This window comes from Vanacampus margaritifer, chromosome 5 (genome assembly GCF_051991255.1).
Source record: "Vanacampus margaritifer isolate UIUO_Vmar chromosome 5, RoL_Vmar_1.0, whole genome shotgun sequence".
NCBI lineage: Eukaryota > Metazoa > Chordata > Actinopteri > Syngnathiformes > Syngnathidae > Vanacampus > Vanacampus margaritifer.
Window position 1 is genome coordinate 9455712 of NC_135436.1, and position 19119 is coordinate 9474830.

Here is a 19119-nt window from a genome sequence, read left to right on the forward strand (position 1 = left end):
AATTTTCGAATTTTAGATGCAGCAGACTCTCTCTGTCCATTAGCAGCAACTCTCTATGTTATCCAATGAACAGCGACCAACCATGACCCTCAACTCCCATGATGTTAAGACAAGTGGGAGTGCTTATGGACATATGACTGCAAAACTGTATTTACTTTACTTTGTACATGTGGGTCATTGCTTAGGGATTGTCAGCATTTTAGATTTGAGTGTTTTGTGATTAGAAATATAATTATGTGCGCTATAATGATTTAATTAAAAATTCTGTTATCAGCTTGATCTTGCACTCAATTTATCATCATATAAACTGAAGCACTCATAACTGCTTGCTTAGCTGACAGGCAAACATATTAACACACATGTACTGTATAAATGCACTTCCATATCTGCAGCCCCCACTGCAGACTCTGCAATAAGTCAACATCTGTCTTTCTCTATTACCGCTATATACCACATATAGTCCGTCTTCAATCACAGTTGGTGTTCTAGTTGTGTTTATGAACAAAAATATGTTCAACGTTTGGCACAGAAGACAATAGAATGAACAGCGCAAACAAACAAACAACAGGCAGATGTCAACACAATATTTCAGCCTGAGATTGTAATTGAGTGTGTTTGGGGTTCTGAATTCAGCTGAAACAAAAATCCATGATTGTAGTGGTACTACGCCGGACATTAGGGTAGTGGACCAGGGTGTTATGGTTCTGGCAGTTCATCCAGAACATGTTTGGAATTACTTTTCCCAATAATTGGTACATAAAACAGGCAAACTCATTTGCTGCCAAATCAAATGAACGGTTTAATTTCCTACCTTTCTATGCAAAGGCCCTACATGTTTAGTGCCTTTGGTGAAAGACTACTCCTACTGGCCAGTTGGAACAGCTTGACAAATTGGTCAGAGATGCTACGATACATTAGGGGGCACCATGACCAACCTCTGTCGATAAATCCTGCTCGAACAGCTGACACATTTTATTTTTCTGCTTGTGCAAGTGAAGCGACAATGTAGCATTAACCCCTCCAACCTTTGCTGGACAAGCCGTATCAAATCAAATACTCTTACCCCCCCCCCCCCAAAAAAAAACACATTTGGGGGTCTCTCAGTGGGTATTCTGCACTTGTGGAGTAGTTGTACATGTTGCACAGTAAATTCTGCAGAGTAAATTTTACTCTAAACGGAGTCTATTTGGTCCCACTCTAAACAGAGTAAAATTTACACTTGGAAGATAGTAAAATAAAAAAAATAAAAAAAGTCATTCAAGGGTTGAGGAACAAACCCACAACTTCAGGAGACAGCCAAACTACTCACTGAGTCATGCAACGGTGTGCTAGTACATCGCTTATGTCAAGTGGAATCTTTGTAACTCCTTTTCGATATATGAAAACAGTAGGGGTGGCATAGCTCAGGTGGTAGAGTGGCAGTCTCCCAAGCTGAAAATCGTGAGTTTGTTCCTCAACCCTTGTGTAACTTTGTTTTTTTATTATATATATTTTTTAATTAATATAAACTATAAATAGAAAAAAAATTGTCAAAATCTCTCCTTGCAAAATTTACTTAGAATTTCTCAGTGAACAATCTTTAATGTTTTTTTTTCATGGGATAGGCAAATACTTGTAGAAATACTAAAAATACTTTGAGTAAAAATTACTCTGAACATTTTATTCTTTTCCAAGTGTAAATTTTACTCTGTTTAGAGTGGGACCAAATAGACAATTTACATTCAAATTTACTTATTGAATTTACTTTTCTGTACATGGCGCAGACTCACTTTACGCCTAATAACGAAGAATGGCCAGCCATAAGCCCAGATTATTCAATAAATAACTAAATAAAAATGGGGGCTCCACAACAAATCATTCGAGGGCCTCACTGTGTGGACGCCTGATGGGACATGCTGAAAATTGCCATGACAACAACAACAACAACTCAGTTGTGTGTCGCTGAGTAGTCTAGAAGTGGATTGACCATCTTATTATTTTTAATTATATTGCTTTCACACTCATCTCCACTTTAATGGCAGTGAATTGGAGGAGCCCCAAAATGTTAATAAACCTATCATCAATCTCCACTTTAATGGCAGTGAATTGGAGGAGCCCCAAAATGTTAATAAATCTATCATCAAAAATCAAACATCTAAAATATCTATATATAAAAATCTACCTAAAATATGTTACCATAGTTTCCATTTTCTTGCGCAAAATTTTCTAGAAATCTGGCGGGATCAGGCTTGTCTCAAAGTCGAGAGGTTCTGAGTTCCAATCTTGGCTTTGGTGGCCTTTGCATGTTGTCTCAGTGCTTGGATGCGAAGTGTTCGAATAGTCCAGCTTCTTCCCATTCCAAAAAGACGCATGAGGTTAAGTGACAATTCTAAATTACGTTGTCCATACGATACGTGCCTTTGAATGTCTAGCAGGCAGGCCAGAGTGCATTTTGCCACTTGGACAAACTTTTTATGCGCCAGTACTGAATACCATTCATTGTTGACAGATGGAAATTCTGAGGGACTGAATAGGAATAGGAACAGACTAATGCATCGGGATGTCATAGACTGGATCAGTTTGAACGTTATGGTGGCCCATTAGAGGTATAGTTATTATTTATTATTATTCCTGAAGTCTTAAGTGAGCTGGAGCTTACTGTAGATGGCTGACTTTTGTATGTATGCATGTGGGAGTATGACACGTATGACATCAACCCATTTTTCTACATTAATGACAAGAAAGTAATACGGCCGCCAGTCATCCCGTCAGTCAGCCATGCGTGCAGCTTGAGTGTTGTTGTGTAGAGCACAGTGACTATTGGCGAGCTGTCAGTGGCTCTAACACACATCTTGATGTGGTATAGCCCTGCAGCCTGTCAAGTGCAAGAAGGGGAAATAACAATGTGTGTGTGTGCAAGTGAGAGAAGAATGTGGTTAGATCAATAATAATCAGCTGCTGTAGAACTGGAAGGTAATTCAACAGGAACTGATGTGCACTAACATACTCAAATGTGCATGCACAGAAGGACCTGGAAAAACAAGTTATATGACAGCTCCAAACAAAAGAGCATGCGATGGCATTACACACTCACACTGCACAAAGCAATTTTAAACTCAAGAAAGCGCTCATAAAGGAGTAAGCTAAAAATGCATACATCAAATACAATCGATTTTGGAAAACATCACTGGCCTCTCCCCTTGCCCCTAAATCCAACCTTTCACAACCTTCCCACTCTTTTGCCTACCCACTTATTGTTTACCTTTTCGATGTGGTCTTGATGATGTCGGACACTTTTTGTATGTAATCTGTGGCGAGCACCACTATCTCCTTGTCTTCAGAGAAGTTGTCTTGGAAGATTTTATCCAGCAGGCGTTTCCAGTGAAGCTGCGGTCAGACATTTAGTCGTCAGTTGGCATTGCAAGTTTACAATGTATGATCTTGATGGAATTATTTGACTGACTTTGATTAATCCAAAATGTGAGCACCCCCTTTTTTTTTTTTAACTTGGTACTTCAAGATTAATATCTGAACTGAGTAAACGGTGAATGCTATTTACAACAGAATCAAATGATGTGTTTTGGTTTTTGTTGATGCTTTCATGATGATGTTTGTCTTTGTCTCATAAGAAAAGAGGCAATTCTAGGGAGCAAACATCTCTGGTGCAATCAGAAGACTAAGCATGCCGAACCACACAATTAGTGCATTAAGAGCAACAATGCTTTAAAATAATAATGAATTCATTTTGCAAAATAATTTCAAAACCACACGTGTTTTTGAGAAATAATAAATAATAATAATTAATAATATAATTGTATAATCAAACCTTTTTCTCTCTCCAAATCTCAGTTTTGTTTTGTTCTTAATACAAACTACTACGTCACATACTAAACCAACTCAATACGTCAGATGTTCTATTATACTGTGGAAGAAAACAGCACTTAAGAATGCACAATCACAGACTTCATTATAATAGGGCTGTTCTAGGCTGGGCCATTACCTTAATGAAAACCAAGGCAAAGATTCATAAGTCAATATTCACAGTCAATAATGTATATTGTTATACAATAATTATTCTGCTGGCTCTTTAGGAGATTTCTTACCATGGCTGTATTTAGAATTTTTTTGTGGGGGTAAAATAAAATGTAGGAGTGTTTGTGCACCTTTAAAGGTTTTATTACGCCAATATGAAATAAGTAAGCATGTGAATCACTACATTATCAGTGATTATAAAGTAGGGATGTTTGATACCACTTTTTTTCAACCGATACCGATACTCAACTATTGTGTAGTCAATGATACCGATACCAGATACAGATACCACTAGTACATGAAATTCCACCCCATAAAATGACAGTTTAATTTTAAGGAAATACCTATAAATCCCAAAATAGTGTTTTTACTTAAAATTACATGAAATTAATGGCAATTTTCTATTCCTCTCATTTTTAGTTCCTGATTGTAAAACGGTCACTAGAGGGCGACCGATACTGGTATCAGCCACCGTCATGAGTATTGATACCTTAAAGGTCTCATATCATTCAACTTTTCAACATGCTAAAGTAGTTCTCAAATGTGTAAAAGACATGTCTGAGTGGCAACACATGTGACGTGTATGTTGGGAGTGCAGAGCGTCGTGTGACGCGTGCTCTTTGAGAGCTACACCCAGAAGTGTTTACACATATATGGGAATTTTTAGCCGGCTAATAAGCATTAAATTAAACTGTTAAGCAGTCAACAAATCCTATCTTGGCAGTGTATCAACGGCTTTGTGATTAAGTTTGCTTCGTGCTAGCTAGTACGACAGAGATGACACGGATGGATTTAAAACCTTATCAAAAGACAAAAATGACTTCTGCCGTTGGCCAGGGTACAGTGAGGGATCTAGTGGTTAAAGTAAGTTCTTTTAAACTTTATATAGAAAAACTTTTCCGTAGGTCAACGTGGCTGTGTTGGCCACAGTCTTGGTACACTCAGATATGTTTTCAAAAAAGAGAATACGAGATTCGGTAAAGTGCTGTGAACAACATATAGTGTAGACAGTGCTATGTACTGTAAATGTATTCCATTTACCATTCACCATTATGATCAAATTGGAGTTTTTATTTTTTTTTGCAAGATGACGAGTTTTTCAGGATTCGGTTGTGAAATGGTAAACGTACATGCTAACGTGGATATAATTGACAGTATAAGTACACAGCAAATAGTGTTAGATCAAATATGCAGTATACAGTATTATTTTAACACTGACACTAGTGCAATGCACTCATATGTGTTTAAACACCAGAGTTAAGTGTAGTTTGGCAGAATTAAACACTATAGTGTAAAGTACTTTCAACACTATTCAGTGTTTACCAGTATAGATTTTTAACACTATACAGTGTTGGAGTAATATGGAGTAGTTTAGTAGTAGTGTGAAAAGGGTAACACTTTGAAAAGTGTTAGATTTATACTCATTGGTGTGGACACAAACACTATTCTAGTTTTATATTTAACACTCAGTGTTAATCTAACACTGGCGATTTTGCTGTGTAGTTAGTTATATAACGCATGTAATGTAATGTAACTTATCCACCCATCCATCCTCTACACTGCTTATTCTATTGAAGGTCGTTGGCGCCTATCTCAGTTGACTTCGGGCAAAGGCAGACTACGCCTTGACCTGGTCGCAAGTCATTCTCCGGGCACAAATATAGACACAGACAACCATTAAGTCTCACATTCACACCAACACTGAATGGGAACTGAATCCATGTTGTCTGCGCCAAAGTCAGGCGAACATACCACTAGACCATCAGTGGCACTCGTGATTTAATATGGAGTTCCATATGAGAGAGTTCCATATGCTAGAAAAAAAGTCTGTTCTTTCACACACACCACAAACATGGTGGATATGCTGCACTGCTGCATTGCAGCTTTCGGCCCCCCAAAAAATTCAAGATGCAATATGGCGCAATGATTTCAAAGTGGTTAGAATTAGGGAGGCCGGACTGTAGTGCATTTCAATAACAATAATGATAAGGGGTAAAAGAAAGAAAGAAAAATGTTTCTTAAATATGTCAGCAAAATATGTGATTTCTCCATTAATAAGAGTAGAGTATTTTTTGTACAAGATCCAATTAAATTAATGAGAATGTTTTCCCTTCTTTGAGAAATGAGTCCAGAGTTGCCTCAGGAAGCAAATAGTTTAAAGCAAAGACCGAACAAAAAAAAAAGAGGGAGATCCAGAGTGGTTCAGAGCAGCTGCCTTCCACAAATTCATTTTGAGGAATCAGTTAGTAAAGCCTCTTAATTACGCATCATGTAAACAAAATTTGCATCCTAAATTCATCAGCATCCCCCAGATCCAATTGACAGCAAATTGGTTGTGGCAGCACAGAGTGCTTTTTAAGCTTCTGTTTCAGTTCAATTTTCAATCTGCATCTTTGGCCCCATTTTCAGGTTTGCATACTCACTCTCAGAGTATGTTATTTCTTTATATACTCCATACAGTATACTTAATCTCTTTTTTTGGCTGAGAATTTGAAATCAGGCATTTTATCTTTCGTTTTCCCCCAATGTGTCTCTCCCTTCTAACCACAGAACATCTTGAGGATCTCTGTCAGCGTGCTCACTGCTTCAGGGTAGTGCCTCCTCCTTCTTCTCCTCGCTGGAAATCCAATTTACCTTTCCTCCTCCTCCTGCCATCATGTCTAACACCCTCCAATGTCCGCTTATATTCCTTCCTTCTTCTTGCATTCAAGCCTCAATCTTAAGTCCTGCAGGGCGGACACTTTTTGTGATTCACTCGGGTTGTGTGTGTGCGCGTTCGTGCATGTGTGTGTGTATACAGTACTCACACCAGGAGCTGTGCGCTGTAGCTGCCTGAGTGTAATGCGGTTATACATCGTGCTGACGTCCTTTCTTTGGTCATCATATTCTGACATGGTGATCTGAAGAGAGATTTTCCTGAATACTGCACACATACACGCATATGCTTGCACATAAACAGGGGCACACACACACGCACGCGCGCGCACACACACACACACACACACACACACACACACACACACACACAATCAGCTCACATTGGCTAGACGAGTCTCCAGCTGTATAATCTCCTTGGACTTTTGTGTAGCATTGTGAGCACCCAGCATGCTTAGTAAGCGCTCCATCAGGGCTTTGTATGCCGCCAAGATCTGAAAGACACAATGACTTCAACACTAATCGAGGGGAGGAGCATCATCAATAACAGCTGGTGACGGCCTGACATGTGGCGAGGTGCAAAGGATAACAAAAGCACAGTGGGACACAGAAGAAAACAGGTGGATTAATGCAGATGAGTGAGGCAAGTAAATAGAACAGATGGGGAAGAAGGTGGGAAAGACAAGCAGGTGAGCTCATTGACAGTGAAAGGTGCAGGAAGGCATCATATGGGAAAGGGGGTTGAAAATAGGATGTGGTCCAATAGGAAGTGAGAGCAGAAGGGGAAGAGAAAGTGCAGCGAGAAAACGGCAGTGAAAAGTAAATGACGGATGGTTCCAATAAACAAAAGCAGGGATTTTTACCTTGACACTGTCTTCATCCTGACCCAAGTAAAGGCTTCTCTCAGGCAGCGTGAGTCCCTCCTGGTCAATCTATCCAAACATCACACGCATTTCAATGTCAGAGTCAGAAAAATGCCAATATTTACAAGCTAATAAACTGCCTTCCAATCGATTAATTTATCATCCCATTTAGTGCGTGTGTGTATAGAAATAGAGATTACAAATATTTAAGGAGAAGAAAAAAATGTCAATGCTATTTGGCCCTGTGTAAAAACATACAGTACTTACCCCCCTTGTTCAATCATGAATATAACCGTGGTTAATCAAATTTTTTGTAAAGCTGACTTCATTTTTACTGATCAAATCCGAGCCTGATTATCTCCAGATCTGTCCTCATCAAGAAATGATGTGTGGAGTTAGGACTCAAACACAAACAAGACACGGGAGTTGGCAAACAGAGTCTTTATATAAAAATAAAAAAAGTAAAAACAGAGAGCAGGGCTGGATTCAGATGGCCTCGAAGAAAACATTTGACGGAGAAACCTTGACTGACAAATTTGCATGGAAAAAACCTCAACCTCCATCCATCCATTTTCTTAACCGCTTTTTCCTCACAAGGGTCGCTGGGGTGCTGGAGCCTATCCCATCTGGCTTCGGGAGGAACCTCGACACACTGACAAAAGAGTCATTCAGTAACTCTCCCTAGAGCAATGCACAATTCTGTATGACAGCATAAATGCTTATATGACTAAATAAGAGTGACCAGACAAACTAAGAGTGGCTAGTACGTCATCATCATACATTATCATCATAAGGAACATAGTAAATAAACAAGACTAGAGGAACTAAGAGAGACTAATACATTATCATCATACAAATATCATCACATAACAACTGACATCAACAATATGACCCAAGCCAAAACACAGTCATAACAGAAGCTGTCTGGCAAAATGACATTGGCCAAAAGTTCTCCAAAAGCCGCAACAAAATTTCACAATGCAAAGGAATTCCTATCAGTCATCCAGGAAACGGTTAGTGGCTGGCTCACAGAAACTACCCCAAAATCTCAGTGAAAACTCATCCAGGAAGTCATAAGCAACCCAGGACAACATCTAAAAAACAGCTGGCTTCCCTTTACTTAACAATATGGAAGAGACGGGATTAAAATGACATCCATGGCACTGTTCAATGTGAGAACCACTGCTGACTAAAAAGGAGGAAGGCTTGCCTTACTTTTGCAAAAAACTAAATAATAATAATAATAATAAAAACATTGGAATGATCCCCAAGACTTTTAGACGCAAGTTGAACTTTTTGGAAGGTGTTTGTCTTGTTACATCTCACATACATTAAACACAGCATTTCCGATAAAGGACATCATACGAGGAGTCCAAAAAGGGTGATGGTATTGTGATGGTCTAGGGCTGCTTTGCCCCTTCAGAACCTAGACAACCTGTTGTTATTGATTGAACCGTGAATTCTTCTCCAGAGAGTCAACTTCTGAATGTCTTAAAAAGGACAAGAAAGTTTTGGAGTGACTGAATCAAAGTCTGGACTTGAATCAAGTCGAATTGCTGTGGCATGACCTTATAAAGTCTGTTGTGTGTTCAAAATCCATCCTGTGTTGCTGAATTTCATTAATTTGACAAGGCAGAGTGGGCCAATTGAGAGATAAGCGACCCACTGCAAATTTCAGACAACGCTTGATTTTAGTTGTTAGTGCTCAAGGTGGCTCAACCATTTCCTAGGTTTAGGGGCCAGGTACTTTTTCCACACAGTGCCAGGTAGTTTTGAATAGACATTTTGACCTATGATGAATATAATAATCACCATTACAAACTGTGTTTTATGTTTACTAGGCTTATCTTTGTCTATTTACATGTATTTGTCAATTTCAGAGCCTAATGCATGTGCATTATGTTAAAGTTGAACAAATCGGACATACAGTCATTTAATGCAGTGACCGTATTGCATAACATTTTGCTAGATGGTTGATAGGATGTTAAGGAGACATGTTTTAACTTTTTAATGGCTTCAATACACATTGTTGGGTCTCTGGATTGGCTGTCTATTCATCAAGTGTGAAACTGAATCACCCAGTAAATCATCTGCCTAATTTAGAAAATGTGTGAAGGGTTATTCTTTACTTCCAACTCACTGACTACGTTTACATGCAGGCAATAACCCTTTTAAAACCGGAATATTGGCAATAACCGGAATATGCTTTTATTTGGGTTTTTAAAAACCCGATTAAGACCCCTGGGTTACTTCTTTTATAACCGGAATTATTTTTCTGTATTCTTCTTCGCCGTGCGCATGCTTGCTATTTTCTTCTTTGTCTTCTTTTTTTCTTCATCGCTTATTTGACTTGCAAGGAATCTTGGTCTATGTAGTCACAACTTGTATTCACAGCTCCGTGCTACTCGCTAAAGGAGCCTCCCTTGAATGCATTGATTTCTCCGCTGCTGTGTCACATTATTTTGTGTCTCTACGGCAAAAACGCCACCGTTTGTGCCTATATACACATACAGTAAATACAAGTATAAGTCCATGCTTCTGGCGTGTAACCCACTGGAAATACTCAAGCCGTTGTCAACAAACATGACGCTCCCAGCAAAGAAGCACACTTCTGGGGAAACCGACTACTTTATTTAGCGTGGTGAGTGACATCGATATAATGTCTTTTATTGAACGTATAGTCTGTTAAAAGCGGAAATAATTTTTTTTACGTAATTACGTTGTACGGGGTATTCCAATCGAGCACAAATGAGCATGTAAATGGGAGTGACTCGGTCCGCCACGCATGTAAACCTTGATTGTTTCAGAAAGCGTAATTCTGACCTTCACCCGAATATTGACTGCATGTAAACGTAGTCATTGTATTAAGACTAAGAAGATTTCTTTGTGATCAAGTTCAACTCCGATGTTTAAACATTCTCTAATTAGTCGTCACTTCTGTAACAACAATCTGTGTTGTCAGAGGATTAATCTTCTAGCATAATGACACTCGCACACAGATACACGCGCAGCTTAGAGATGGACACTGTTTCTCACCCTGATTGCATTCCGAGAAGAGTTTTTGTCATCCACATTGACGGTGAGAGAGAAGAACACGGCGGTGCTGTACACGCCCTGCGTCCTATAAAGGAGCTCGTTGAAATCTGGTCTTTGTGGGGTGCCCTCTTTCTCCCAGCCAGCAGCACCAGGAGGAGCCCCGACTTGATCCCACCCTCCACAGCTGTCAATCACCTCCATCATGGGGTCCGAACCCAGCTTGTCAATTTCCTGGACGTTGACACAAGATCTATAAAACTCCTTGACCTTGCGCTCGGCCGAGTCGGGCTCACGCCTCTGAATTGGCTCCAGAAGGATGCGCTGCAGTTTTTCTTCATTCTGCTCTCCTATGGCTGTAATGATTCCATAGCTGAGCTTGTCTTCTGGGATGGCGTGACGCCTCAACCAGCCTCCACACGCAAAGGAGTAAAAGTCCTGGCAGGGCTGAATGGTGGGGTCAATATTGGCCTGCACAAAACGCGCTGCCCGCAACAGTACGCGTCTCCGCTGGCAGTCTTGCCTGCACTGCGGATCTTGCTGGGCCTCCAACGAAATGTATTTGAGTGCTAGCATGCTTCCCAAAATCACACACATTCCCGCTGCGAACACCAAAGCCGAAAGGAGGCAAATCTCCCTCCGGCTCCATCGGGGGAGGCCGCCACTGCTGCTCGTGCTGCTCGCATCTCTGTTGCGGCCATTTGACCAGGTGCCTCCCCGCCCATGCGCCATGTGACGGTCCAGACTGCCACCCAAGTGAAGGCTCATACCATTACTGAGGATGTCACTGCTGTAGCGGCCGCCATATTTCACTTCCTGGAACTCATCATAGTGTGCGGTTAGTGAGTACGTCTTCTCCATGACAATGGGACGTTATGAATTAGATGTCAATAGCAGACGGCTGTGGGGGGGAAGGGATTAAAGGGGATTTATTTTGTGTTCAGATTAAGACCATGACTCCGACGGAGATAAATAGAAGGATGCCACGCAGGGCAAAACACGGAGGATATGGCCTTCTTAGGCTACGTTGCCTTTGTTCCTTTCAAATCACAAGACGGCAGAATGAGGACTTCTATTCTGCATGAGGAATCTCACGGGTCTTCCTCTCTATCTCGCTCATCCTTGTTCTCCTGGCTCCTTTTCCATTTGTTCTCCGCCTTCCCAGCCAGTTCCAGGTCACCTGCTGATGAAAATGAGATTGATTTAGGAGGGGGCATCAGAGAAATATTGAACATTGGGAATTCAAACTTTTGGCACAGTTTTCTCACATATTCTGCCCAATTCTACTTACTGCATGGCAGCTAAATCTGTCTAAAGAAGTTTGGAATAGAGATAGGCCGATGTTTTTTTCAACGCCGATACCAATTCCGATTATTGGTAGTCAAGGAGGCCGATAACCGATATTTGAAGCCGGTATTAATTCCCCCCCCAAAAAGGGGGGGGGGGGGATATTGACGTCAAAAATGTTTTATATACAGATGCCATTCTTGACTTTGTTGTAAAGTCTTAAAGCATTAATGCTTATCATATACAACATACTTAATTTTAAATTTCTAAAAAAAAATGTTCACGGAGCTCCCAAGGTTATCAGTATGTCTTAAAAAGTTAAAAACAAACTTAAATAAGTAAATACCACAGGTCTGTTTTTTCCAAAATTAAAAAAAAACTAAACTGAAATCTTAAACGTTCACATTTCTTTGTTTTAATGTCGGAACAAAAACAAAAGGTTCAAAAGGTCAGATTTGGAAAAAACCCAGATACTGGTATTCATCAAAATTCCCAATAGATTACCAGTCTATCCCTACTTTGGAGGTCTCACAACTTTAAAGAGAAAAGAGCTAAAAAGTTAGCTATCAAGCTGGAGGTTGGGTTTGGCACCATAATTGTTTGCTTAAAAATAAAATGCACTCACGGAGAGTAAAGAAAAGCATAAAACTTTGTCACCTGAGAAATCAATGGCTCAATGACTATCATCCATGTGTGCTAAAAGAAGGGAAGGTTTCATTCAGATCCATGTTGTCTCTAAGGGAATAGTAATAGTACCCTATCAGCAAAACAAATTCAATCTTGATCAGATTAAATATTAAATCAGCTTTCCATATCTACAGTATAGTTCAGTCATGAAAACATCATAAAATATTATATTTCAAAAACAAAAAGCCAACAATAATGCTCAACAATGCAGCAATGCAGACTCACATGGGAAAGGTAACTACAAATAGTCCAGGGCTGTCTGCTCCTACTAATCCACTGGCCATACTGCCTGTAGGCGATATCACACACCACAATACGAGCGCCTGACAGATAAGTCCTGTTGTAGCGCTGTGAGTGTGTACATCTGTATAACTGTGTTGGGCGGGTTATTGGTCAGCCAGAGGCAACCTGTCCAGAGCTATGAAGACCATCAGTTATACCTGATCTGTGAATACCTTGCTTGTAATACCGTATTTGCAAGCACACACATATACAAATAAGAGATCATCTCATTTTATAGGGGGCCCTATTTTCGTGGCCTATGCAGGTCTAGTGCCAGGTTGTGCTATTCCAATATTTTTAAGATGATAATGATAATAATTCCTTCAATAAATGGATTTCCACAATGATTCAGAAGGATTGTCCCACACCGTTGTAACATTTATCAATAAAATACTATGACATCCACCATACATGTTGCCGTAATTGCTTTATACCACCTGCGCCATTAGATAGACCTGGTTTTACAGAGTTTAAGATTTTGTCTACTTTTGTCAGCAAATTTTAGATGAGGGAGGCATAGTGCGTCAAACAAATTTGAAAATTTGTTAAACTAGACTTGCCTTGGCACGTAAATTACAATGCACCCGTTTTTCCAGTGGAGCAGTAGCTGTGTGCTCCGGAATGTCCAGAGAAGCGTAACACGTGCCCAAACAAAAAAAACTGAGATGTGCCTGTTTTTACGCCGGGCGCATGTGCGCCTGTATATAAAAATAGAGTCTAAGAAGTCGAAAGATGAATATTAAGTCTGTGGAGAATGTACTACTAGTGTATGATCTTTAAGCAAAATAAAATAGAAGAAGTGTATAAATTAGAAAAAAAAAATCCCAACAAACACAATCACCTTTGTATAAAAAACAGCAGTGTTTTAATTGTGTGTAATTCAAATTACTAGCAAAATCATCATCATCATCATCATAATCATCATCACAGTTTAAGTAATTAGGCTCTATCACAGGCTTATGACAAAGGGACTCCCATTAATAAAAAAGTGACGTTAGGCTTCACATGCCCACCCTGACATCGGAGGTAGTGAGGAACTCGCTCCACAATGTGATGTCATTGACGTGTGAGGTACCGTCTTCAGAGCCAGACAGACAAACCCAATTTGAGATTCATTTTTATTTTTTTCATCCTATTTTTCAGTTTACCCAGTAAAAAACATTAATGTCATTAGTGCCTTTGAGTTTCTGTTGTTTGGCTATCAGTGATTCGCACCCTCCTCATAGTGTTAGTCGTGATTCAAAGTGTGGTGCAGTTCAAGGCAAGTTGGGCATCTAAAAGGGCGGATAATTGGGGTAAGAACTGAGGAAATTCAATGCTCAAATGTCTAAGTAAGATGTCAGTGTCCATCCAAATTTTCATCTATCAAACCTCCACTTCTGTACACGTGCTCGATAAGAAATTTGCCAAATCTGTGAGGCTATATATCATGACCTCAGTTTCATGTACTTAATGGATGAGCACATATTCCCTCTACCTCTACTTATTATAATGCACATCTTATTGGATTACATGATTCAGATATATGCCTCCTCTCTTTGCAACTACTCTCCTCTGCTTTTCAAATGCATGTACACTCCACTCCCTTGTGCCACAGCTCCCTAAACACTACAATAAATTATGGCAACACACACACCTACCTAAGCCAAGTACACACACAAATAACACACGCGCACACCAACACACTCAAAAAACTAGTGTATGGATAATGGATTGGATCTTGTGGGTTTCATCCCAGAATGCTATGTGTGATGAATGGCTATTTACTGAACATGACAGCCTCTGATATCTGAGGGTAACTTATGCTGGAGTGTATGCGCACACACACACACGCACAGTGCAATTTGGACACTAGACACATACGTGGAAAGCACACATCTGATGAGACATGGCACTTTGGCAGCTTTTCCAAGACAGTAGACACCTTAAGCAAGCTGTACAGCGCAACAGCTGTATATGGAGCACCTTTAAAAGTATTCTCTTAACATAAGTGGGGGTAATCATCACTTGTAGAGGGAACACTTTTTCCAATGATGCTCATCACAAACAGTTCTTGATAAGTCTTAAAAAAGACATATTGTGGTAGTTGGGTCTCTGGAGTGCATGCCCACTGATCACTGCTGTTAAGAACATTTCTATTGAAAACTTGGATTCATGCACAATAGCTCAGCTGCAGGATTATTTGCACCTGTGTTACTATAACTACAACTATAATATTTACTGGATAATTCCAAACACTTGCCAGACCCACACCCCCTTCTTCAGTCTGATAATCCATTGCTCTGTAGCATCATTTCTTAATGAAACACTTTATGGTTGCAACTTTCCTGACTTTGCAAATTTTATTGAGTGTTTCTGGTTATTTTATTGTGTGACACAAGCGCGTTCATTACACAAAGTACAACACATCCAGGTTGAGTGCGTGTTCATGCCAAGACCTATAAAGTGTACTGAACTTCAACAGAGGACTAAAAAAACACACACATCAGGCGCTCTGTTTTGATAGTTTTTAAAAATATGTTGTATTTTTTTGCATGTGGGAATGCTAGCATATCCTGACTTTGGTACAGGCAAAAGGCTCGCTGTGCTTGTTTGCCAATTTCACTGACCTGTTTGGGCCAAGAGGGTCATTGTGGCGTAGTGAGGGTGTGTTAACCTGGCAATAGCTAGAATGATATTGTGATTTACTAAAGGGAGTTCTCCACAATATCAACCTGGAACGGCTCCACGGTGATTTGCTCGGGAAAGGCGGGACATTCTCTACAATACTTCAAGCTGATTGGACGATGCGGCTTCACGGCCACGGATGAAAATGTCGTCTTCGTTCTCGTCAATGGGGGGGGGGGGGGGGGTGGATTAATTAGCCTTTACCTATTCTGGTTTCAATCGTAGTAAGGAAAGCAAGTCTATCAAATAAATTAATCAGCTCTCAAACGTTAAAATTAACACTCAGTATTGAAATAACATTGCTGATACAGTGGATTGGATATGCTATTGGATATGCTAGCGTTTTATGCCACTTTTTTTCTTGTACAAATAATGCTGCTGAAAAAAATTACAATTTCTCCAACGTGTGACTAATAATAAAGGTTTATATAGTTTATACATTGATTATATTACTGTAATATAGGTTTTTTCCCCCTTTCTCTTGGAGCTGCCCATATAGCAATGGCACGTGTCCCCCCCTCATTTATGGCAATTCTGTCACACTGAGCAGTGCACACGGGAGGGGATACAAAGACGTCAACGTCAAAATGCATTACTGCGTTTGGACGGTAGGAGGAAAATCTCTACCTTTGGGCAAATTCATACCTTATATTAAATATACTGTCACTACCGCATGCCCCTAATTAAAAATTGTTATTGTTATCATTATTATAATACAATCATTATTATAGTTTTTAAATTATCTCATTAGCTGGCACGCAGCGACGGTGGGCACATGAACGAATTGGGGTGGAGATAAATATATGAGCTCCTCAGACAAATTGTATTTTACCACCAGCTCACACTGACTTTAATTAGTGTACCCTCTACAATTGTCTGTTGCCAAAATGCTCCAGTCATGCACGGATCGCTGCCTCCTTTTCTGCACAGAGACGTATCCATGCAACACTGTCATTGTGCCTCATTTAAAGGGAATGGATCTGCTTTGATTGGCTGCAAATCATGTTGGTTCTGTTCACACCCACAACTTCGCAACCAGTCTTTTTTTTCTTTTTCTTTTTTCTTTTTTAAATATGCTGGCTTGCTTGCATGTGACATTCCCAACATACGATCTAACCCACCTTTTCACTGCGCCAAACTTGCACCAGCGATGAAAATAGAGCCCCAGGTGTCAATGTGCCCAAACACAGAACAAATTTCATTGTGTGAGAATACTTTTAAGAACTCTCTTACTAAAAGGAACAACAGGAAAAATTGCAAAATAAGTGGACATACCAAAGACCAATATTTGTATAAAACTGTGCAACCAAGTAAACTTCAAAATTTTCCCCAACTGTGACATCAGAGGCTTTGGGCGCTTGCGTTACTTTTCTTCATTAGCAAAAAATTTGATCTTGGCCTCAAACCAACTGTGGTAATGTGATGTCCTCCCCGCATTCTCTGCAGTGAGATGGGTACAGAAATAGCTCATTTACATGAAACTGGCTGCTGATCCCAAAACTGGCTGCTTTCAAGAGGTCTGCGAAAGGTTTTGTATGAATTATAAGTGTACCGCCATTATTGTGGTATTTTGACTCCGATATGTGCAATATGTCTGTATAATATGAGGTATTGCGTAATGTCTCTTTTAAGAACTGTCACGATAGCCTTCTCGCATCAATTCAATCTTCTATTCAATATTACTGCCATCACCAATGAGTCACACAGTATGTCTGCTTGCTGTTTGGCATTGAGTAGGCTAGTGTTATATTGATTTTTAGAACATTTTCTGTAAAAGTAACTGCTGGCTGGAGCAGAGGAACTATAGTGCGACATTGTGTCTTTTGAAAGTACAATCATGGACAAACTATAACTCTTCGCTTCACCATGAATACAGAGTTCAGGACTTCCACTGGTGACCAAAAATAAACTCTATAATATACCCCCCCCCCCCCTTTTTTTTAAGTTTCTTCTCTTTAGATTAAATTATTATCCCAAGATCAAAATTGTTTCAAAACTTACTGTAGGAGCACTGGGACTCAACTCTTATCAGCAGCTGCCAGAGGCTACACTAGAGAGCAATGGTTAGTTTTATGGCTACAGGTTTGAAAATCAGCCTTGAATTTGTGATTTTTTGTACCACTGGAATAATTTAGCCACAACAACAACAATAACAAAAAGTACAGCAACAACAAAAACATTATAAAGGACCATAAAAATGTTAACAGATGGCTCACACACGTACTGTACATTTACAATTTACAGTATATTAATAGCTCACACTTGTTTTTATACTATTTTTATTTGACATTCTTGCTATCTATCACACACGATCCTACACGCACGCAAACACACATGGGGAGCACTAAATCTGGGAAGTTTATGATTGAAAGCTTCTATTATTCATTTAGATTATGAATATATTAATACACAATAACTGGGAGACTGCTTCAAATTTTCTCACCATATAATATAAGGCTTTGAATTGGAGAAAAATATTAACCTTAGCAGTAAATTGAATGTGAACTTTCTTATACTTTAAGAACTTTTTTTGTGATACAAATGCATGAGTGTGCGTAAAACGCAACCACTGATAGTCACTTTGATTGAATAACAAAGACGTGAAGGGTTAACAATAGAACAAAAGAGGAATATATGAAAAACAACAAACTGTTAAGTGTTCACTTATCTACTCAAAAACAATTTAACGTGCGTATACGGACCATTCAAACAGCTACTATAGGACCGTTTGTGCTTAAAGTGACGAACAGTACCTTGATTGTAATTATTTCCCCAAGTTACAGTTTCTAATTAATTGCACCCTATTGTCCAAAGTGAAATTGCATAGACCACCTGTCAGCAGTGTGATATTCTAAAGCTCTATTCTAAACGTGAGGGCTAACACGCACAAGAGTAGCGGGAGCTCACCTGTGGAGAGTAAATCAAAACAGCTGGTGAGAAGGTAAAAGTGCTTGAGAGATGATTGAGATCCGCTCCACTGGAAGTCAAGTAGGTGATCCGCTTCCCTCCGGAGATTGGCACGCACACACACCGGGATGTGCACCGTTTACTGCCGCCGCTGCAGCCCACAGCTTCCCAACTAGTATGAAGGGGAGGGAGGCGAGAGGGAGGGACAAAGGAGAGAGAGAGAGAGAGCGAGAGAGAGAGAGAGAGAGGGGGGGGGGGGGTTAGAGAGAGAGAGAGAGGGGGGGGGGGGTCGGGGGGGGGGGGGTTAGAGCGAGAGAGATGTTTAAAGTTTAATAATTGGCCACTATTTATTTTATTTTTTGACAGTTTTTGTGTCAACTCGACTAGGTTAGGTTTTATTTTGCAGATGTTCTCAAACTTTTTTTTTTGTGCTGCCTAAAAATTGTTAGTTCCCCAAGTACCATCATCATGACCACCATTAAAATACAATAGCATAGTTGGCAAAAGTGTTCATGACAAGTGAGACAGTCAGGTACAAGTTAGAATAAATTATGCAGTTTGAACATCAACACTGAACATGTAGCAAACATTTTAAAAGTACAAAATAATTCAATTTAAGTAATTCAATTTATTGCATTTAACAGTTTCTGTAAATGAAAATTGTACTACACCCTTATAAAGGCTGTATCCCACAGGGTGGCATTAGTTTGCAAGTGTTAGTGAGGAC

At 39.8% G+C, this 19119-nt stretch overlaps 1 protein-coding gene across 2 annotated transcripts in view; it reads right to left on the reverse strand.

Annotated features, from left to right (window-relative positions):
- ecel1 (endothelin converting enzyme-like 1) overlaps positions 1-18540 on the reverse strand; it is a 49834-nt gene extending 31294 nt beyond the window's left edge. Inside the window, exons 1-6 of one of the 2 annotated variants that reach the window (XM_077566351.1) lie at positions 18393-18540; positions 10566-11745; positions 7530-7598; positions 7050-7160; positions 6819-6911; positions 3242-3366 (exon numbers count right to left, since the gene is read on the reverse strand). In XM_077566351.1, coding sequence (XP_077422477.1) covers positions 3242-3366; positions 6819-6911; positions 7050-7160; positions 7530-7598; positions 10566-11423 — 1256 coding nt within the window. In that variant the 5' untranslated portion in view covers positions 11424-11745; positions 18393-18540. The remainder of the gene's footprint in view (positions 1-3241; positions 3367-6818; positions 6912-7049; positions 7161-7529; positions 7599-10565; positions 11746-18392) is intronic. The other variant, XM_077566352.1, reaches the window with a different exon arrangement.
- Positions 18541-19119: the final 579 nt, after the last annotated feature.